Source organism: Triturus cristatus, chromosome 1_2 (genome assembly GCF_964204655.1).
Source record: "Triturus cristatus chromosome 1_2, aTriCri1.1, whole genome shotgun sequence".
Lineage (NCBI taxonomy): Eukaryota > Metazoa > Chordata > Amphibia > Caudata > Salamandridae > Triturus > Triturus cristatus.
The window spans coordinates 40,592,492-40,615,757 of NC_140580.1; the positions used below are offsets into that span (position 1 = coordinate 40,592,492).

Sequence of the window (23,266 nt, forward strand, 5' to 3'; positions counted from 1 at the left end):
CGTGGCATCCACTGATCCTGCGGTCAAGGTCAGTGAGAGTGCAAAGCATTCAGGTTATGGTGTCGAATGAGACTGCTGGAACTGATAGCCTCCTGCATCCCGCTGGCCAAGCGCGCCAGATGGTACATGCAGGCTTTGCAGTGGGATCTGAAGTCTGTGGGCCCAACATCAAGGGGGCCTTTCCACTCACATCCAGTTTTCAGATGAGACGGTAAAAAAGCTGCAGTTTGTGATTACTATACTGTCTAGGGTGAGAGTCTGACCTCTTCCTATACCACCAAGAGCTGCCAATGGTGATCTTTGCGTCACTTCTGGGCGGGGGTGTCCACCTGGGAGAGGTGCACATCAGAACTTTGGTGAAGGGCTGTCCTCTTGGATGTGAAAGCTTTCCATCCATCTGTCAAGGGGCGACTAGTACAGGTGCTTATGGACAACCACCACCACCATGTGGTAGTGCAACAAACAAACAAGTGGAATGGGTCCTGGGCCCCATGCCAGGAATTACTAAGCCTCTGGAAATGACTTAACCATCAAGGGATATTTTTCTGATGGTGAACCACCTGGTTTGCTCCTTGAATTCCAGGGCAGATGAGCTCATCTGTCTACTCCTAGGGCTCACTAGTGGCAGTTACACCTGGAGGTGGTGCAAGAGCTCTTTAGCAAATGGGGAGAGCCTTGGCTCAATGTATTTTGAACCACAGCGAACGTGCAATGTCTGCAGTTCTGCTCTTAGGAGTTTGGAGGCATGTCTTGCTAGGAGATGCATTCTGCCTCAAGTAGAACTCCAGACTCCTGTATGCCTTCCCCCTGATACCTCGCCCAATCCGAGTTCTCAAGATCAGGACAGACCAGGCCCAAGTTAACCTAATGGCTCTGATTGGGCACATAGAGTATGGCATCCAGAGCTTATGGGCTTAAGCATCTGTTCTCTGATCAGGCTGCCCCTATGGAAGGACCTTTTGTCACAGCAATAGGGCTGGGTTCTGAACCCGGGCCTTCGCAATCTCCACCTTCATGCATGGAGATTGTGGCAATAGCTGAACACATTTCACCTTCCTCCGGCGGTGGTTGGTGTCCTCTTGGCAGCCATGCATACCTCGACAGAAACTGCATACACCTGTAGTTGGGACAAATTTGTGATTTGGTGCGCGACACGCCAGATGAACCCCCCTCCAGACCAAGTTATCTGACGTTCTATTGTTTGTTTTGTTTCTCGCCCATCTAGGCTTTGTTTTGAACACAGTTAAGATACCTTTCAGCTCTTCTGGCTTTTTTACGGTTGTCAGACAAGCCCCGCCGTTTATATCACTGGTTGTGGTGTGTTTTTTGAAAAGCCTACAACTTGTTTCCTCCCTCCCCCTTTTTCATGCCACAGTGGAACTTTACCTTGGTCCTCACTTATTTGATGTGTAGGCACTTCACAGCTATTCTTTGTGGCTTCTCACCCTCAAGACAGTGTTGGTCTTCGCCATCACTTTGTTGCGGTGAGTGAGTAAGTTTGAACCTTTGTTAACCCGCCGTACACCTTCCTCCATGACAAATTGTTTCCACATATGTGAACATCCTTATTGCTTAAAGTTGACACATGTTCCATATTGGTCAAGCAATCACCCTGCCGGCGTTCTATGCTCTGCCTCACCCCTTTGAGGAAGAGAGACTTCTATCTCTTGAACCCCAAAAGAGCACTGAATGTCTACATCGATCATTCTAGAAATCTTCAGGTGGACAATCGGCTCTTTGTGGGCGTTTGCTTGCCGAAAAGGGGCAAGTCTGTGCAGAAACAGGCCATCTCCCGTTTGATCGTGGTCTGCATCAAGATCTGCTACACACTAGCCAAACAGCCACAAGAAGATCTGTAAGCTCATTCCACAATTGCGTAAGCTGCTACCACTGTGTTGGCACATGGCGCTCCTGTCCGGACAGCCAGGTTTGCCAAGGACATTTTGCCAGCTCTGTCCTACAGGACTTTTTGTTTTGAACATATTCATAGGTACTGCTCTTGTATCTATTAAAGTGACGAATCTACAGTTGAAGTCGTTGTCAGAAGAACTAATTACTTGCCTTCAGAAGTGATCTTCTTGTTAGACAGACTATCTAACCACAGATTCCTCACCAACTCTACCAGATAGAGAAGATGAGCTTCTCAATGTTCTGATAGAGATTGAGGTAAGTAACGTGTTCACTTTTTATTTTTAAATTTAAAAGTACATTTTATTTGGTAAAGTATACAAATACAATAGACTAAAACAAGAAATAATCAATAAGCATGAAATGAATAATGTTAAATATAAGAAAAGAGAAAACAGGACAAAGAGAAAAGGTAATAGAAATGGCAATCATATACCATCAAAGAAAAACAAATAACTATATACTAGCATTGTTAAATAAGTAAATATAAAAACTGGCAAATATGATACTATATATATAATAAGTACAAATACATTCACAGAGGTTTAGGTACTTAAACATAAGGATTATGTAAACATGTCCTGGCCAAAAAATGTATCACATTTTTTATGGGTAACTAAAGACGATCCCTTTTAACAGCAAGCCTAATTAGCTGTACATATGCTCTGTCTAGTCTGTGATTGTATCAAACTCCATACCACCATGCCTGAAGAGATACAGATGACGCATCTTTCCATAACTTGGTAATCTGTTGAAAGGCAACAGCAAGAAGCAAGTCATCTATACGAAAGTCACTAGATTGGGATGGCCCATTCTCCAGCAGGAGGTTGCGGCCCTCTTGGCCAAGGGGGCCATCGCGCGCATTCCAACGCCAGAAGTAGGTCGTGGTTGTTACTACCACTACTTCTTGGTCTGCGCCCTATCTTAGACCTCCGCAACATCAATCGCTTCCTCTGGAAGAAGTTCAAGATGCTCATGCTTGCTCAGGTCTTGTCTGCCCTAGACCTGCAAGACTGGCTGGTAGCGTTGGACTTGCAGGATGCTTATTTTCATATCCCCATCCTGCCAGCCCACCGGTGTTACCTACGGTTCACGGTGGGCCACGAGCACTTTCAGTTTACCGTGCTCCCTTTCAGCCTTACCATTGCCCCTCGGGTGTTCACGAAAGTGATGGCGGTGGTCGCGGCTCATCTGCGCAGATCAGGGGTTTGTCTTCCCTTATCTCGACGCCTGGCTGTTAAAGGCGGGCTCGCCCCAGGCAGTCGTCTCCCACCTCCAGACTACGGCCGACCTCCTGCATTTGCTGGGGTTTTCCATCAACGTGCCGAAGTCACACCTGATTCCCTCTCAGAAGCTCCTCTTCATCGAAGCGGTTCTGGAAAGCCCCTGACACCTCGATGAGGGCTGAAACATGTAGACATACAACACATACAACTATTAGAAACTAATCTCTTTCGTAGTTGCACCACATAGTTTTATTTTTAATATATCCTGAGCCGCCAACAATAAAATTTCCCACGGCAAGGATTCTCAGAGATATTTTTAAACCTTCACTACATCACACCCTTGCACCACACCAGCTCCGCTGTAGTCAGGCGTCGTAGCACAACCGGGGGGCATTCGGCCACCCGGTTGGGACCCCAATGATGAAGCATGACACCAACTAGGTTGGTGTGTGAGGGGTCTTTTAACTTACCTAGTGGGTTCCCAAGCACTGTCTGACAGTGATCGTACCAACATCTTTGGGTTCGTCCAACTTTGATAAAACTGATTTAAAACTACTTGCCAAGCCTTAAACTCCTCTTTTATTACACATAGGTCACCCCTAAGGTAGACTCTAGAGTACTGTGTAAGTAAATGAAAGGATATGTGCCTTTGTGTGGCATGTCCTGATAGTGACAAACAGCCTATTTTGTTTCTCACTGCTGTGAGGCCTACTCCTCTCATAGGCTAGCATTCGGAATTCCCTTATATAATTTTAAGTGGTAATTCCGGGTCAGAAAGGAGTGGCATTGCTATTTTTCGGATAGTGATGATAAATTCTGCTTACTGGTGTAGTTGAATTTTACATTACTATTTTAGAAATGTCACTTTTAGAAAATGGGCATTTCTCTGTGCTTATGAGTCTTTGTGCTTTGCAGCCTGACTGCTATACACGTCTGAGCTGGGTGACAGCTACACTTTGTGTATACTTTCAAGACAGACACCATACAAGAAGAGCTGTGTGAGACAAGGAATACATCTGCATTGATAGTCATCCTAGGCTGGGAGAGGGACTTTACATTTGTATAGATTGTTTTCCTGCTCTTACACAAAGGGTTCATTTACTCCCTACTGATCGTCTGTAGCCAGGGCTGGGTTTAAAGGGTTTTGCATACTTCTAAGGGTTCCTTTGAAGTCACCCCTTCTTCAAAGACAATTTTGAGTATAGGGGCTCTGACCCCATGTTTTTAGACTCTGCATGAACATGTAACCAGGCACTGCTGGCTCTACAATCAGAAGACAAAAGACTGGTGTGCTGCCAGGAGGCACTGCCATTTGGACTACCTGCTTTGTTGTGCTGGGCTACAAGAGGGACTACCACTTTGAATCTTGCTTTATGTGCTGGCCTGCTGCCCGCCTACCTGCTCTTTGTGCCCCCAGTGCTCTCCAGGGGTTTGCTGGCTTGCCCGCTCACCCAATCATAGAATCCCAGGGCCCTTAACGATTCCCCCTGTCTGTCCTGTCTTGGGACTCCGCAACAGAGGAGTCCGGCATGGGGCTTTTGTGACAAAAACCAGCATGGGGCTGATCACCTCGTGACAAGGAGCAATCCAATCCTACACGCTGCTCTATACCAAATGCTGATGGCATCACAGGATCAAGTGCATTCCGAGAATCCAGCACTTGCCCTGCCTGTTCAGCGCCTTCCCGTTTAAGTGGCTGTTGTGTGAAAGCATTGTGGGTGATCAAGCAGCGCTCTACTGTGCAACTGTAAAAGTTTTTGTCGGTTGGCTGTTGCTTTGCTGAGATCAGGATTGCTGTGGTAACAGCTAGCCCCACCCCCAGCGTATCTACGAGAGTCCCCCGTAACAGCTAGCCCCACCCCCAGCGTATCTACGAGAGTCCCCCGCACTCCCAAAAGGATATTCTGTCCTAGTAAGTACAGGGCAGCACGGCTGTCACCGCTCCATTGCTGGGGGGGGAAGTTCTAGCGACACGGGTCCTGACACCTGCAACCTCCCGAACAAAGTAACCGGCTCACTCAAACAAGCTCCGTGAGGCCTTCCTTAATCGCTGGCCTTGTCACCCATGGTAGAGTGGCACTGGTTTGGGGCTCTGCCGGCACCTCGACCCAGAGGGGTTACGACATCACAATGGTTGGGGGAGTCAGCACCTGCACGGTACAAGGATCGTACCTGCTGGGCTACCCAGAAACTCACCACGGCCGGAAGACCACCCCTAGCCAGAGAAGCGAGTGCTCTCCCTTAGTCTATATTGCTGACGTGGGTATATTGAAAGCGAGGGACCCAACAAGGTCTCCCTTGTAGTCGATAAGTTGGTGCCTCCCCTGTTGACAGGCCATGGGGGCACTGTTGTGGCTCTAATCAGAGGGGGGAAACCTCAGAAGAGGGCCCGAGAAGTGGCACAAGGCTGTATATAGAGGCAAGACTGCTTTAAGATTTCGTATCAAATTACAGCATCTTGTGTAGTAGGCGTGCAGGTGCTACTGCAGCCTACGGTTTATCCCAATGGGGCTCTTCATTGTACCCTAAATACTACATGACATTTAATAAGAGTGCAGGTGCACTCTACCTATGTGTTCCCTGCATTTGTATGTGATTTACCCTAAAATGTTGTCATTACTTGCAAAGTACTTTCTGATGTACGTTGTATTTGCCGTGCATTGTCCAGGATAACGAGTACTATCAGTCATTACATTGGATGCACAGTATTTATGATTCATGTTGTTTTGGTCTGGATTTTTTTTTTATTTTTTTTTATTTTCTGCTTTAGTTGGCACAAGAATATATGTCGTAAACATTACGACTTTAAAAATTGATCACATCCAACAAAACTTTGTCATCCTCAACATAGCGAATTCCCCCATCTCTTTTGTTCGTACTGATTTGCGTTTACCAACAGTGTTCTTACATGACCATTACACATTCCATCTTGGGTCTGGGGAACAGAAGTGGTTAGCGACTAGGGTTCTCTCTAAGGGCATCTCCCCTCGGGTCTATCAGGGAGAGCCTCCCGGGACATGTGTATTGTGGATTGTTGCGTGTCATCTCCTTAGTCCAACCTAAAGTATCTCCTCCATGGACCCCAGATTCTCTGAAATGTTTTGGGGCACCCACTACTACGGTATGTAGTGTGCTCGGCAACCATTTATAAGTCCATTCCCCTCATCTACTCCTGAATTGTAGGGTTGTCGGCCATCCCCCTTCTTCTGGCTATGTCTCTTTTGGCCACCACCAGTCCCAGAGAGGCAAAATTAAGTAGAGTCCTGGTGTTCACCTCATTTGGAATCCCCATCACCACGAATCGCGGTTCCACCGGCAAAGTCACCCCCATGACCATTCCTAGTGTCCCAATTATCTGTGTCCAATATATCTGGAGCTCGGGACATGCCCAGATTGTATGGAAGTCGCCGTCTTTGTTTTGGTCTGATTTTATGTACAATATACTATATATATTTTTTAGGTAAACCTGTGTGGAGACTGTTTTGTAGTGTATTTATTGTGTTGCTGTGCGAGTGTTTTGCGCAAACGCATTATTAAATTGCCTCAGATGACACGCCTTCCTTCTCTGCGCCAAATTACCAGAGGGTGAGCGCAGATTATCTTTGGCGTGTAACTGACTTGTTATGACTAGAGTAGTGGGTTCTGCCTGGATTAGGTACATATCCTAGCCAACCAGAAACCCCATTTCTAAACAGCTAGTATGAGGAAAATGTACAACCATATATTTAATTAATAATAGTGATTACGTTTCGGTTAAGCTACTCAGTAAATCCAAATCACTTTTAATTTATCACAAAATGTAATATAAAAAGTACAAAGTGGCTTTCTGTATGCACTTTAAAATCTACCCTACCCAGTCCTGACATTTTACTTCCTGGAGATCGGGAGCACAACCTGTACATTACTCTGGGATGGATGCCCTGCACGAATAGCCACCAAAAAACTGACAGGAGGCTGGTATGACTTCAGGATAGCCCTGTCTGATACACAAAAATACTGTTTGGCAGTACAGCTGATTGTTATCAATTGCTGGGTTCATCTGTCAAAACAGGAGGAGCCAGTTTATTGCATGGTAAGGCAGGTCATGCAAACCGGCGATATCTTAAGGCCATCTAGGGGGGGGGAGGGGAGGGGGGGGCATATACTATGTCCTTCCCAAGCCCACTCAGCATCTGGCACAAATAGCTGCATGCTTTGGGCTGGTGTGGTAGGATTACTCAGGCTACCCCTCTCTGGTTACTGCACAAGTGGGGACTCACCAGGGCTTTAACAAATGGGATCTTATCGGGCCTATCCAAAGTGGGGGATCTAAGGACACAGGTGGAAGTCATCACATTTGCAGGACTGCAGAGTAAATACCAATTGTCGCCCTCTGAAACCTATCGCTATTTCCAAATCTGGCATGCACTGCAGTCTGTATTGCCGCAGGGTGAGGAGCTCCCCAATTCATTGCCAGTGGAAGACAAACTATTGAGTTGCCATATACTCAGACAGGCAATCTTCCTCACCTGACAAAACTATGGTCCACAGAGAAAGGGTCCTTTCCCTGTGCCGTAAGGACCGAGAGATAAACGTCTTGTGGGAGTACGTCATCCCGTGTTTTAACACGATTTCACACCCATGGTCTGGTGAACAAAGTTCACAGGTTCTTAATACTAACCCTAAATATTCAGATATGAGAAGACCCTATTTGAAGCAGTCAGATGTTACCCACTAGGGAGTGGGGAAGGAGGCAAGTTCTTTTGTTTTTATTACCCTCACACACCCTAGTGGTGTCATGCTTCATCATCGGGTCACCCTGACGCCTACAAGTCAGGGTGGGTTCGACCGTGTTCCAGGGAGCTCTCAGTGAGATGTGTCCAGGGGGAGTTAAAGATTAAAAACCCGCAGACCGATCCCGGTTTCCCTTTACTGGTGGATCTGTGAGGGATATTAAAATACGAAATAGGGGGTCACATGGATATTTATGGTCCTATGACCCTAATGCTAACATGTTTCAGTCCTACGATGGTCTTTTGATCATTTAATGACATTTTTTTGCAGTATTTTCAAGTAACATCTGTATGAACTGGGCAAAGTGGAAATGTTTTCCTTGTTCTTAAATGAAATGTGCTAGAAAAATCAACTAAGTTTTTTTGTGGTGAAATTGAGAGGTGTTGGATAAAAAATTATGTTAATTATAATAGCAGATTGCAAGTAAGTTCTAATGTTGCTTAAAGGTCTAGAGTTTCCTAGAATGTGGAAAGGTTTTGCCAGTTTTGAGGGAGTAATGTCGATAGATATCCATGAATGAGGCGCTATACATGGATTTTGCTTATAAAAAAAAAATACCAGTAATCTGCTATATGAGTCTTTAACGAATCCAAACTAGTATGAACATTGTTTGCTTGTTTACATCATTTTCAGCTTTTGGGCCTGTTGTGTTTTTGGAATGTTTGCTAGCTCACAATTTTCTTTTTCTTCTCAGGCTTATTTGACTGACTTCCTATGTCAGTTAGCTCAGCAGCCTTGCTTTACGGTCTTCTCGGAGCACCTGAACGAGAATGAGAGAAGAGTACTACAGGCTATTGGCTTATAAGACAGATAAAAGCACTCATTTGGGATGAACCCAGACAGTACGTTCACTTTTCCATTGGCCAGGTTCATCACACGCCTTTCACGTGGTAATGTTTCTCTTGCTCGTTTGCAGTCGTGAAGGCTCCATCTTACATTAGCAGAGCTGATCTGAAGGAAGGCTTTGCTGATAGAAGACTCCGGGCACACTTGGACCTTTTCACCAAGGAAATATTTCCATTTCATTCCAGGTCTCCACTACATAACGTCCTGTACAGAGCAAGAAATACAAAAAGACACTGGGTATTCACCTGTTCCATAAAACTTTTGACTGTGAACTTGAAAGTCTGCTTTACCTGCAGCTTTGCAGAAATCTCCGGGGAGGGGGGGGGGGGGGGGGGGCTAAATACAGCACCGAAAAATGAGTAATCCAAGCTACTTATGCTTGCTTCCCTCACTCTTTGGAATTTGAACATTAAAAGCTGCCTCACCCCGAGTACTCCTCTACTGAAGAACATAACATAGCATGATTGAGTTAATTCTTTGTACACAGAGAGACTTGCCCCGTCATCTTTGCAGTGTGTATGGCACATCCGGTTACTGTGTGACTTTATTTTTTATATTGAAATTCACTGTGACAGTGACACTTTTATGGCGATGATACTTCAGTGACCTGGAGTTAGTTTACAAAAGAAGGCACGATCCGTAGAATTAATTCTTGCCTCTTCCCAGCTTTTTCCCCAGTCAGCCTTGCAACAGTGATCTTGCACACCTTAGGAATAAGGTCCCACCATCTGTGGAAAGGCAGGCATTTTGATATGTACTTTGCACCTGCTCAAATTTGTTGAGCAATAGCTAATCCGAATGGTTTCCATCAATGTAAATGTAAAACAGTACCAATGTGAGCAAAACTTCTGGGCACAGTAATCGTGCGATCTGGATCTCACCATGTACCCGATTTTCTTGAATTGATTGGTAGGTTAACTCTGAGTTAGTGGTCCATAATTGTCAAAACTAGCGGTGGAAGGTGTGACTAATGAGAAGGTTAAGGATTTCGCCTTTGAAGGTGACTTTTTGAAACTTTTATCATTTAATGGTCACCTTCATTAGCGCTTAGTTTTGTTTTCATTGAGTCTGCATTGCCCCAATAGTTAGTCAGTCTTGTATACTACACTATGGAATTGAGAGAAACGTTACAATTTTTTCTGAATGTGTGAATTTCATTTGCTTTCCTTGCACACCTCCCCTTCAAATCTTCAGCCACATACACTCCTCCAGAAAGTATTAACACTGCTCAGGAAGAGCTGCACCTTGATGGTAGAGTTTGTATGGGCTTCTCAATGTTTGATTGTTGCATAAGAACTATGCATGGCTAGTTGGAGATTGTTGGGTTTTGCAGGGCATAGTTTTGCTACCGACAGGATTGAATTTCTGTCATGAAAAGTTAGATGAATTCTCCCATAAGTGGATATCTTCTCCTGATCACATAGCAATGCAGTGCGTTAAGATGTAGCCCACAAATGAGCTTGTGGGGATTTTATAGTGTTATAACTAGAAATTACAAATGAATTTATCCCAAGTACATTGTGATGTCATATGCCTCTTCTCTTTACCTTTTGTTACCCTTTTTGAGGCAGATGGGAGTGAGGTTCAAATAAAATCTGTTACTAAGCATCTTTTGTCAGTTTCTTTAGTTTCATATTCAATAGTCCATAATCCGTAAAATGTAATAATGGGTTAATTTATATTTTCCAGGTATGCTGCTTGAATCTTTTTTAATTTTTCCTCTGGTCAACTATCAGAATAGATGCTTCCAGTGGGCGATGGTCTCAATAGAATGCTTGATGCAGACCTCCCTTGAACGTAGAGTACAGGCCCTCAATACTATGACATCTGCACCACCTTAAGATTGTTTTGTTCATCATTTTATTTACCTCTCCCCAGAACACTTCTTTATCAAAAAGTGAAATGGAATTCAAATATAGGAATATTGACTCGATTTACCACTTCAGGGCACTTTGGCTTCAAGTAATATTGATAAGACGTTGCTTGCGAATGACTTAAATGATTTGTCTATTAGAATCCAGAAAGTCATTTTGGAATTGTAAGGACATCTTTTACAATCTAATTTATGCTAGGTGCCGTGGCTGGCTTCATCAAAAGCATTAATCTCCCAAATGCTGCGTTTCTTTTAAGGAAGGACTGCAACACCATGCTTAGATTTGCTTGATAAATTAAAAAAAATGCTTTGTGCTTTATTTTTTTTGGTAGATACTTCTAACTGGAGATTCTTCATCTTTAGTATATTCCCCATGCACCAGACTGGATCTGGAAACTCTTCATAGCAGTGCTTCCACATGCTAGGTGACACGGTGCGGCTCTGCATAGGCTTCATTCTGCCTCAGGCGTGACCTAATAGAGCCATATTTAGGTGGCAACCCTATGTGCCAGCATCCTTTCCTTTCATTCTCTGCTGTTGAATGTGGATCAGGAGCTCTGCTCCCACTTACATCAGTTTTCGACGAACCTCAGAACATAATACAGTGTGCAAGGGAAGGATGTCCCCCTCCATAAAAAAGCAGGCTTCAGACCATGCTGTGACTGCAGAAAACGGATGTCTATCTTGGACCAATAAGAGGTGTTTCTTTGCTTGAATTTGGGGCACAACAAGTTGTGCGATGTGTGCCCTGATGCACCCTAAGGTAATCTGGGACCACGCAGCTGCACATTGACAGGATCGAGGACGCACACCTACTACTGAGGCCGCTCTTCCAAGAAGTCCACCTTGTTGTCGAAGTCCTCTGATAAATTGAAGCAGAAGAATGGGAAGCAGGATTTTACCCCATCCTGCCACTCTCTATCAAACGAGAAATCACGAGGATGTAAATGTACCCATCTACCTCACTCCAATTCTCTGACTGCGGAGCAAATTCTGCAGTTGATTCTGATGTATTTTGAGTTTCTCTGGCCATTGGCAACGCAGTAACAAGTTGGACCTTTAAATAGGCCATGCTGCATATTTTTACCACTCTTCTGGCACTCCTTCGTGCCCCAAGGATCCACTGGCACCCATTCTGATTCCTGCTGGCAGAACCATCCTCTGTGGAAAACTGATGATTTTTTCATGCATTCTTCAGTTTAATCCTATTCTAAGTTTGACACTTAGCTCAGTTTTGAGTGCCTCTCTGGTGCGTATGCCATCAGTCATACGTGTGAGATCAATTTTGGTGTGGCCAAGAATAACTAATTTCCTGGGCCCAGAGGAGCACTACTTTAAGAATATATAATTCCTTGCAAAAAATAAAGTGTAAATCAGACTTTTGAACTCATCAGTTATTTTTTTTTTACAAGTATTCTTGATTTTCTTTAAATATATTCAAATACAGAGACCTCTCCTGTATCGTCTAAACAATAATTAGATTTGCATATCTTTATGTAAAAAGAACACAATTATAACACTCTTTTCTTGTATGATGCTCAATTCAAAGAGCCATTTGCCCAATGCATTTTGGGATACACTCCCTTCTTCTGGGGCTGTTCAGAATAATGATTTACTGTGCTTTAGACATAACTAGGTCTGTAAAGCTGAAAATGAAATACTTGCCACCATCTTCTCCGTGTAATTGCTGCGCTGCCTCTTCAACCAAGCACTTAGCTGCACTGTATCCGTGTGCTCATGCGAGTGATCTTCATTTCTCCGTGGCTCGTACCATCCTCTGTGTCATCTGAAACATTTGGACCTGTCCAGGGTTCAGCACCATCTCCAGTGCTGCAGACTTCCACCCTGGCTGAGACTCTCTTCAATCCCTCCTTCATGCACCGGTACTGACTTGGCAATTGAACCGGTCATCTGAGATCGCTCTATGAATCCACTACAGTGCATCCAGTCCACATACAACCATAGTCTGATCCTATGCTGCTACTACTACTGCAGAAGGGCTCTCAGAGGCTCCACTGTCTTTTTGAGACTGACCAGAGCTTGCCACCACTCGGATGACTATGGTGGGAATGATAATCCATCTCTCCCAATTTGGCAGCCTTTACATGGACTTAAAGGAGGCTTTATAGACCAGATTTCCTGTGTTTTTATATGTATTGCAAAGTCATTTCAAGAGACTCCCTGGTTTGAAACTAAAGGGATGATGTTTTCCTGAACAGTGTTGAAAAAGGAAGAAATTGAGCTAGGTTGCACTGCAGCTTTCCAGAGATGAAATTAAGACACTGCACCATTTAAGGTAGTTTTGCAGCTCCAGAATTTTTTTTTTTTTGCTTTAGTTATTTTTCCTGCTCCTATGAACAGATGCTTGAGCACTTGCCTCTTTTTTAAAAAAAAAATTGAATGATTTGTGCAACACTTGGTGTATATAGTTGGGTATATTCTCTCTTTTTGTCAATCAGTCAGCATTTGCCCAGGCATCTATTGACAATTTCCTTTCGAGAATTGCTTTCACGTTTTGTAAAGTTTCCCCTCTGTGGGGCTAAGAAGGTTAGAAAAGGTCCCTACACCAGGTCTATAGCCTGTGACTCATCACACACCTCTGAAGAGTGTGCTTCTTGTCATATGTCCAGCAGATCTCTTGTGGATTATGAGAGCACCAAAGAATACAGGAAGATGCATGGAATCTGTTTGCGATCAGAAAGTGCAGAGTCACATGAGGGACAGTAACAAAAAGAGACAACATAGATAGAAGAGTCTCTGGAGAAGAGATATGCTAACATCTGCTTACTGTCGTAGAATGAGATGTGTTGAAGAGGCATTATCTTGTCAGAAGGCGCAAGATTCCATAGCATTCTGAATCTTGTCTGTACTGAATGGCTGGCAAAATGAGACCGTTGCAGCAGTGTTTACATAATAAGTGGCATTAGATTTTGGTAACTTGAAGTATAAGAAGACTTTGGCCTAATCAGCCTCATAGTATTTGCCATGGTGGAGAATCTTCTGAAGGGACTCCACTTCCTTCAAGAATTCACAGACTGTCGGGGGGCGGAGCTAGCCGCGCAGCGAGATGGCCGCGTTTTAGCTGAGCTCCTCGCCGATGCCTACAAAATCCTTCATAATCCTTGATACCAAAACCTGACTAACATAACTGGGGGAGATCCAGCTCACAGAGTTACCCGGCAACCTCGGAAGCCACATCGCGACGATCCTGAACTTCTGGTTCGGCGGAGACGCGAGCCGAGACTTGTGGGCCTGGCCGTGAAGATCGTAACTGTAGCACCGGCCTATCGTAGCGGCCGCGACGTAAGGCACGTAACGCGGCTCAGGCGGCGGCCTGTCGCGGGGGGTGTCGGAGAAAGCTGCGGGCTGCGGCCACGCTGGACTGCAGGCGAGCCCCGGGTTTGAAGATCAGGAACTCCACTTGCGGTGTGAGACGAGCAGAACACTGCACGAAGCCTCGAAACTATCGGCAAAAACGGGTGAGTTGCGGATGCCATCAGAGGCCCCCCCCCCCCCGGAAGTGAGAAAACGGCACTAGCCACAGCTGGAGACCGCAGTGAGGCAGAGGACTGGGGTACAGGAGAGCAGAAGGTGGATTAAAGAAGGGTGCGAGCTGAGCGCTGCGCCCCCCTCCCCATTCCCCCCCCCCCCCCCCCCCCCGGTAGAGAAGCCTAGATCGTTACAGTGCTGCCAGAATCATCGGGGCCACAGAGCAAGGACAACTGGGAACTGCCACAAAGCCACCCCACACCACATAACAGATTACACTGTCTCTGCCTGAATTGAAAATTATTAATGACCCGAGCAGGTGGAGGCGGCAGGGGTAAGAATTGCCAGGCCACCCAAAGAGCAACAAAGCGCGAGGCTTGGGGGGCAGTGTTTGGCGGCGCATGTGACATCTCACCCCAGGTCTACTGGATCACGGTTTTGTGCGAGAAGCTGGCGCCTGCGCGCCCTGAATACTCTGGAACACTCACACTTATTAAGAACTGAGACTGGAGGTACTTACCGGTCTACATTATAAAGCACTGGGATTTCGCACTGGCATAGCAAACCGGAAGGGAGGTTCAGGTGGGGGGCTCTGAACAGGTCTGGGACGACACTCTGAGTACAGCACGGCAGAGTGATACTAAACTGGCAAAAACTAAGTGCACATCAACAATTACCTCACCTGAATAGGAGCCCCGACCGGGAACAAGAGGCAATACTCTAGATACCACCTGTCTTTCCGGGGCACGCGGGGGCAGCGAAAGGCTGGAAGCCACGACCATGGGAAAGACGGATAGGACCCAGCCCAAAATAGCGTTCGAACAGCCCAAAAAGCTGACGGAACGTGGGGCAGGGGAGCAGGTACGTCCACAGGCGGAGCTAGGTGCATCGGAAGGAGTGACCAACGTTGAAGTACAAGCCATGTTCACATCTATACAAGCTACTCTCTCCAATATAGACAGGAAAATAGACTCTCTCACGTACCGAGTAGACAGAATGTCGGAGCGGCTAGATAAACACTCGGAGTGCTTAGACATGGCTGAGCGACGAATATCGGAGGCCAAAGACAGCCAGGTACAGACAGATGCGAAGCAGGTGAAGATGGACAAACAAATGGCGTCCATCATCGCTAAAGCTGAAGACTTAGAAGCGAGATCCCGCAGAAACAACATCCGCTTGACGGGCATATCGGAAACAACAAATACGGGCCCTATAGAACGGTATGTGGAACAATTGCTAATCTCCATGCTGGGAAGGGACACGTTCTCAGAGATATTCATCGTGGAACGAGCACATCGATCCCTGGCGCCAAGACCACCCATAGGCGCGATGCCTCGGCTGATTATTGCGCGGATATTAAACTACAGAGATCGAGTCGCGATACTTCGAAAGGCCAGGGAGCTGGGGAAACTCACGCATGAAGGAATGGATGTCTCCATTTACCCGGATTTCACCGTCTCCGTACAGGAGGCAAGGAAGAAGTTTACTCAGGTGAAACAAAAGCTGAGAGAACTCCACATACCGTATGCAATGCTGTACCCTGCACGGCTCAGGGTCACGGACGAAGGAAAGGCGAAAATATACAGTGAACCCAAAGACGTGTTAAAATTCTTGCACCAAAAAGAACAAGCGAAAGCAAAACGGAGATCCCCACGGGGCGAACAGGAAGAACGATCGACAACATCAGATGTGGAGTAGCAAAACGCAATGCAAGCGGGGGGCCACTCTCGTCACTTCGTAACGGCGACACGGCCAAAGCGGCAAGGAACACTAGGGAAACGCACAGCTGCTGGTAACTGGGGACAGGACCCCTAGTTAATGACGTTGGACTATAAGACACGAGCTACTAATGGCAGCTGACCTGGATTTCCTAAGTGGCAGCGTGGACTAAGTCTGAACAGCTGGGAAGCTGAAGCTCACAAGAGAGACATGCGCATAATGCAGATAAGTGGATCACTACTGTACCTACAACGGACTGTAATGTAGGACTGAATTCTGAATGAACATAAGCATGCATCTCCACTCTTTCCAGTAACTATGCAATGTTAGTAATAATTGGTACAGTGCACCTTTGTCACTTTGGAAAGATGTGGTACAGGTTTTGATATAGATGTTTGTAGGGCATTTGCCTATGTGGATCAACCCACAGATGACGGGCTGGCAGCCAGCAACCCCCAGTTAACACCACACTAGTTAGTTAATAAGGGGTTTTTGTTAATTTTTTGTTCTCTTTTTGTTGGTTACTTAAGTTTTGACTACATGGTAGTCCAAGTTGGGAATGACTCTGCCACAAGGGACAGGGCAGAGTGGGTGGGGGTAGGGTTAAAACAAAAGGTTTGGTTGGCCGAGCAGAGCACATCACACGAGTACCACTTCATACACATAGTACGGGAGGAAACGACAACTCTGAGTATGAACATAGGAACATGACTAGCACGGAAGCTTGCACTCGAAACTTAACATTTCTAACGTGGACTGTTTGAGGGTTACAAAATCCACAGAAAATACGCAAAGTATTAGCATATCTGGACAGACATGGCGTCGATGTGGCATGCCTACAAGAAACACACCTAGCCCCTAGTACTAAGCTGCGGGTGGGTGTTAGATGGGCTTCCTACCGATTAGCGTCTTCGTATTCCACATACGCAAGAGGAGTCCTGTTTTTAATCAGACGAAACACCCCATTCCAGCTCATCCGCACAATGTCAGACGACCAGGGCCGTTATGTTATGGTCCAGGGCAATTTTGGTGGCACTATACTGACGATAATAACGTCCTTTGGCCCAAATACGGACGACCCGGAGTTCTATGCAGACATATGGGCTAAGTTGCGGGACTTTCCAAACGCATCAGTGCTATGGGGGGGGCGACTTTAACACATGCTTGGACCCTGCGTTAGACAGGTCAACAGGGAATGAGCGATATGGCAAACGTGCAGCAAAAGCCCTTAAAGATGGTATGGCAATATGGGGGATGATTGATATTTGGAGGATGAGACATGAGAGCTGTAGGGAGGGAACATGCACATCGACGACGCATAACACGTGGTCCCGCATTGACTACTGGCTGCTTACAGCAGAAGCATCCACATGGACGAAGACGGTCACACACCTACCAAAGACCTTATTGGACCACTCCAGTTTGCCTAACTTTGGAAATACCTACTCACACGCCCCGTCACTTCACATGGAGGTTACGGGGAACAGCTCTGTTAGATCAGGTATTTGAAAGTGAACTCCGACAGGCAATCATCGAATATTTTGAGATAAACTCAGGGACGGTAGAAAGTGCGAGGACCTTATGGGAGGCCTTCAAGGTTACTATCAGGGGACATTGTATAAACAAACATGCTGGGATACTGAAGGATATCCAACAACAATTACATATGATAGAAAGGGACATAGCAACGCTAGAACGAGAATATACACACACATAATCAGACCCTGCTAGCAAAAATAAGGGAAAGGATGGATGACTAACAGAAGTATGCAGCAGATGAGATAAAGTATAAATCGAAACGACATACGGCGAGAAACTATGGAGAGGGAGGGAGGCCGGGGCGAGCCTTGTCAAGTAAGATAAAGCCTTCTTTTGCAACATCATATATAACGCAGATAAGAGACGACGAAGATAGGACGTTTTATGATACGCGATCCATATCAAATTGCTTTCAGAATTATTACTCCCAGCTCTATGCTAAGCACACAAACACAACGGCGGACGGTATCAATGACTACTTGCAGGAGGTGGCCCTTGCATGGCTCTCAGACGAACACCGGGAGTTCCTAAGTCACCACATTACTAAAGGCGAGTTCATGGACGCCATCAATTCCTTGCCAAACAACAAAGCCCCGGGGTTGGATGGGATACCGGGGGAATTTTACAAAACCTATAAAGACCTGCTAGTGCCATACTTGGCCGAAATGTATGAGGAGGCATATGAAAAGGGTAGACTCCCGACCACGCTGAGAGAAGCGTTATTGGTGGCGCTCCCTAAACCAGATAAAGACCTGACACGCTGTGATTCGTATCGCCCCCTGTCGTTAATAAACATAGACGCTAAGATCCTAGCAAAAATTATTGCAACTAGAATACAGCTTCTGCAGGACAAGCTGGTGTTACCAGACCAAGCGGGGTTCGTGCCCACTAGATCTACCACTCAAAATATACGCACCATCTTCACCCTGTACCATACTTTGGACTCAGAATTGCCAGCGGCAGCGGCCCTGCTAGATGCCGCAAAGGCTTTCGACTCGGTGGAATGGGAATTTATGTTCGTAGTGCTGCGTAGGATGGGATTCCCTGGGAAATTCATAAGGTGGATAGAGATTTTATATAATGCCCCAACTGCTAGAATTAGACTGAAAGGACAAATTTCTGACCCTATAGAAGTGAACAGGGGGACAAGGCAGGGCTGCCCGCTCTCACCGATTTTGTTCACCTTGATTTTGGAACCTCTAGCCTGCAGAATCCAACAACATCATCAACAGGCGGCCCTACAATTTAGCCTACGGCCCCTAAATATATCACTATATGCAGATGATATGGTGCTATTTACTCGACACCCTAATCTGCACCTAAACGATCTCATTAGAGAATACATTCGATTTGAACAATATGCAGGGTTACAAATAAACTGGGATAAATCGGAGGTCATCCCCCTCACGCCAGCCACGACCCGACCGTCACTAGATTACCCTCTCAGGTGGCAAACTGATCCGGTGAAATACCTGGGCATATGGGTACATTGAGACCCTGACATAGTGATAAGGGAAAACTATGGGCGAGCAATGACAAAGCTGGAGGAGCAAATAACTAGATGGATAAAGCTGCCTCTATCACTGGCTGACAGGATTGCGTTGCAGAAGATGATTGTACTGCCTAGATTTTTGTATCTATTTATTAATATCCCAATCTGGCTGACGCAGGCATTCTTTGCAAGACTACGATCAGCAATGCAGAGACTAACATGGGCGGGAAAGCAGGCCAGAATTAGTTGGACTACACTGACACAGCCGTATCATTTAGGTGGTTTCGGAGCCCCAGACTTACAGCTTTACTTCTATTGCGCACAGGCACATCATGCTCATTATTGGACTAAACCACATGCGTTCATTCCACACGTAGCAGTGGAAGTGGATAGTGTACAGACAAGCCCATTACTTGCCCTCTTATCTGACCCGAGACCACACATACATAGGGACACGATCCAACCGGTATACTGCACCACACATGCATGGTATGCCTTAGCGCACAGGGCTAATAAGCTTCCTATTTACGCCCCAGCGCTCTCCATAGCTAACCACCCCAGACTGTCAGTAACACAAGAGAAGAAAATGATGACGTTGCTGGAAGAAATGCAAATTCTAACCATGAAAGAAGTTTTTCCCCATGGTAGATTCATACGAAGAGAGGATCTAGCACTCAGTACACATAATGCACCACTGAAAGTGTTCGCCCACCTGCGGCTACAAGCAGCTATTCGGGAACTGTATAGTACATACCCTGAGGAGCCACCAACGCTAAATGCGTTACAGGCCCTATTCACAGCGCCAACCCGCCAGAAGTTATTCACCCGTTTATATAATATCTCACAGTCAAAATACAGCCAGGACGTTAACAGATCACTTGGTAGATGGGAAGCATTGATAGGGGAAAAGAAAGAGGAGAAAGATTGGGAATATTGTTGCACACAATTACACTTGCTAACTTCAAACTGCAATCTCCGAATAATACACTTCAAATTTCTCCATCAATTTTATTACACCCCCGATGCAACTTCATAGATATGGTCTGAGATCACATGACAGGTGTCAGAGATGCAATGCAACGCAGGCGGACTTCCTGCACCTAGCATGGGCATGCCCGCAGATACATAAATACTGGCAGGGAATAATAGGGGCGATAACTGCAATGTTAAAAGAACTGGTACCGAATACACCTCTTGTATGTTTATTGGGGATGTATAAATTGAAGCTGACTAAACAGCGAAGGTTCCTGGCGGTAGCACTACTATTGGCAAAGAGACGAGTTGCAATTAAGTGGGTCAGCAAACGACCCCCATGATTCAAGGACTGGATTACGGACTTGTCATATTGCAGGGAAACTATGGAAACCTATGCAGAAGAATTACCGCATGCATCACGGCCCAGAGACTTTTGGGAACCCCTGAAACAATACCTATTGAGCATGCGAGAGGACAAGTAAAATGTATGTAATGCTGTGGTTATATGTTAACCGAGGGTGGAGGAGTCGACTCCCCTCAGGGTACCGATGTAAAGGCAGGTGTGAGTATTAACCCTTGAATCCATGTTTGCCGTAGCGAGACCTCACGGAGTAGGCTGTATTGGGAAACTGGCGGGAGGATGGACATATTATAGAGTTAAGCAATAAAGCAGTAATTTTACATCAGCCAGGGATGAACAAGATGGCGGCCGCTACATTGTACAATAGGTACTCTTACTATGTGATGTATACTGTATAATCAAGAGAATTATTTGAAATGTGTGAATTGTTCTGCCGACCTGACGAAATAAACAAATTAAAAAAAAAAAAAGAATTCACCGACTGTCAAGACAGATAACTCAGTGATAAGTTAGGGAAGCCCACATGTCTCAATTTTGCAGTCAATATACTTATTTCCAGTAGGAATCTCTATATTATATTAAGCTACTCAGGATGGTTCATGTAGCCCTTCATACAATTAGTCAAAATAGTCTTCAGCCTGATGTAAACAGACATTAATGCCATAATGTAAAATCTGAACAAAGGGGGTTGATAAGGTGGAGAGGTCTAACGCTAGAGGAACAACCTGATGACCGCACGAGGATACCCTCCGGAATTAATTGTGCTTTTCAAATGCACATACTCAATAATCCAAATCTCAAAGTCTTGCTCCTGACAGGTGTCAAAATGTGAGCCTGGTGCTTTCGATAGTTATTCAGGAGAGCCACAGGAAGGTGTTTCAACCGCGAGGGTATGCAACTCCTTAGTGACTGGAAATTCCTGCCAATAGACCTTTCACAGCATGATATTCTTCTAGATTCTTATGCTGTGCATTATTCCATCATCTAGTGGTGTGTGTATGTTTATACATAAGTTTCATCCAGACAGTGGAAGGTGGGGACTCAGTTCCTGAATTTAGGAAGTGTGGGAGTCAGGACTGCTTTTAGAGTTTCTACAAGGACTTTGAACCTGATTTATGTCGCCACCTGCTCTCTTTTGAGTCGGGCACACTTTTGTTTCTGATGGAGGTGACCCCACTGTCGGAAATACTGCACCCATAAACACAAGGATCCACCCACAGGTATAGTGAATCAAGAGTCTCCCGTTTATACAATATGTATCCCACAGTCGTGGAGAGTACACATCAGTTGTTAAAATACCCCTCACACACCAAAAGGGCCCTTGGTGTCATGCTTCATCATAGGGGTCTTCCCGCCCCTCTACGGGACAGGGCGTGCTACAACCTACGTTTGCGTGGGAGCACTGTTCTTGCCGAGACTGCTATGTGTGATGCAGGGGTGTGCGAGGAAGGGTCAGGAGTGGATGGAAAGTGAATTAAAAAATACCTGGCTCTCTGGTCTAGGAAAGTTTATTCTGCCGTCTGAGCTGGTATTAGTAAAAGGTGAGGGGGAGGAGGGTGTATGCCTCAATGAGCTAGGCCTCCTAATGGTGTCGACATGTTTCGAAGCTTCCCCGTGCTTCTTCGTCAGGACCTTAAGGATCTCTTTCTACAACGCACTGTGATGTGTGAAAAATAGCCAAATGGAATAAAGGAAGCAAATAACCTCCAAAGGTTGGTAATGCCCCAATGGGTCTTAAATGCTCCTATTAACCTAAAAGGAAAAAGGTATAAAAGAGAGATACACAAGACATTAAATCACGTGGGGAGAAGTTCAATCCGTTGTGTTAGAACAGTGATCTGAAAAAGGAAGTGAGCGATGGTCGTCTCTTAACGCTATCCATAACGTTATCACGTGATCTGTGATGAAAGCACTGTGTGACAAATGGACATACTACAAAAGACATAACAAAACAGAAAACACAAACTCTATTCAGAAAGGAACGAGGTTCCTGAAAATCAGTTATATCCAAACGGTTTTTACATGCCACTCAAAACATAGCGAAAGTATAACATACTTGCTGAAAAGAGAAACATATCCTCATGAGCTCAAAAACCGAGTGGTAGTAGTGCCAAATAGGCTGCCTGGATGAAGGGAAAAAGGAGAATGTAGTCCAATAGTCATGTAAAAATAAACTGCCAGGATATGCCCCCAAACAGCCGCCTACGCCGTACTTACGCCTCCAAGGATCGATGTCCAGCCCAAAGAACCACCCCGGTCGGCTCCGTCGATGGAGCTAGACTGGAGGTAGCGGGGATTAAATACCTGTACCAATCAGGGATTGCGCGCCAAAGAACAAAGCGGGATAGGCCAATGAGTGGAGACCCGCTGACACTGCTTGTCGGGACCCGGAACCGGAAGGTAAAACGGTCGGGTCACCGTGATTGAATGGCAAAGCCCATAGTGAATAGCGAAAGACCCCAGGGATAAAGGTGTCTATGCTGAATGCCTGCGTCGAAATTAGGGAAAGTTAAACAGAAAGGCAGCGGGGGTAGTATGTTGGAACCTCTACTGCGGCAAAAGAGTAGGTTTGTAAATCAAGGACGTAGGACGTAGGCTAAGTGGGGCGGGTAGGGCACAGCCTCCTGGATTACGGGAGAGCGTGATGAAAGACAGCTTAAAAAAAAGTCAACCACCCACAAGAATACATACCGGCTTGGACATGCCTTCACAGACGGAAGGGGTGGCCGCTGAAGTGGGGGTCCAGGTAGGGTATTCCTAGGTGCATGGAGGAATAAGAGCACCAAGTAAACAAAATTAACCTCACAGTTGTGAGGGAGTGGTGCTGTATTAGTTTAGAACAGAAAAAGTCCCCTGGGGCGAATAGAGGAGAGGGGATCACCCCAATATGTTAAGGGAAAAAGTATGCCCAGTAAGGAAAGACAAATGGCTGATCGATACTCAGTCAGGGGTCATGTTTTCAAACATGGAACTGATTCCATGGTATATCCTCGTTTAATCCATGGATATGGGTCTTTAGACGAAAAACCCACCGCTGTTCTTTTTCGAGGAGGCCATGTTCGCTG

At 45.7% G+C, this 23,266-nt stretch overlaps 1 protein-coding gene across 3 annotated transcripts in view; it reads left to right on the plus strand.

Moving 5' to 3' along the window:
* The window catches only part of IPO9 (importin 9), a 595,516-nt gene that overhangs the window by 461,121 nt on the left and 111,129 nt on the right, over nt 1-23,266 (plus strand). For 2 of the 3 annotated variants that reach the window (XM_085600577.1, XM_085600596.1), the window contains one exon: nt 8,602-10,361. The exons of the other annotated variant lie outside the window; for it this stretch is intronic. In XM_085600577.1, the coding sequence (XP_085456703.1) occupies nt 8,602-8,712 (111 nt within the window). In that variant the 3' untranslated portion in view covers nt 8,713-10,361. Of the gene's footprint in view, nt 1-8,601; nt 10,362-23,266 lie in introns of those variants that run through there. 3 annotated transcript variants of the gene reach the window in all.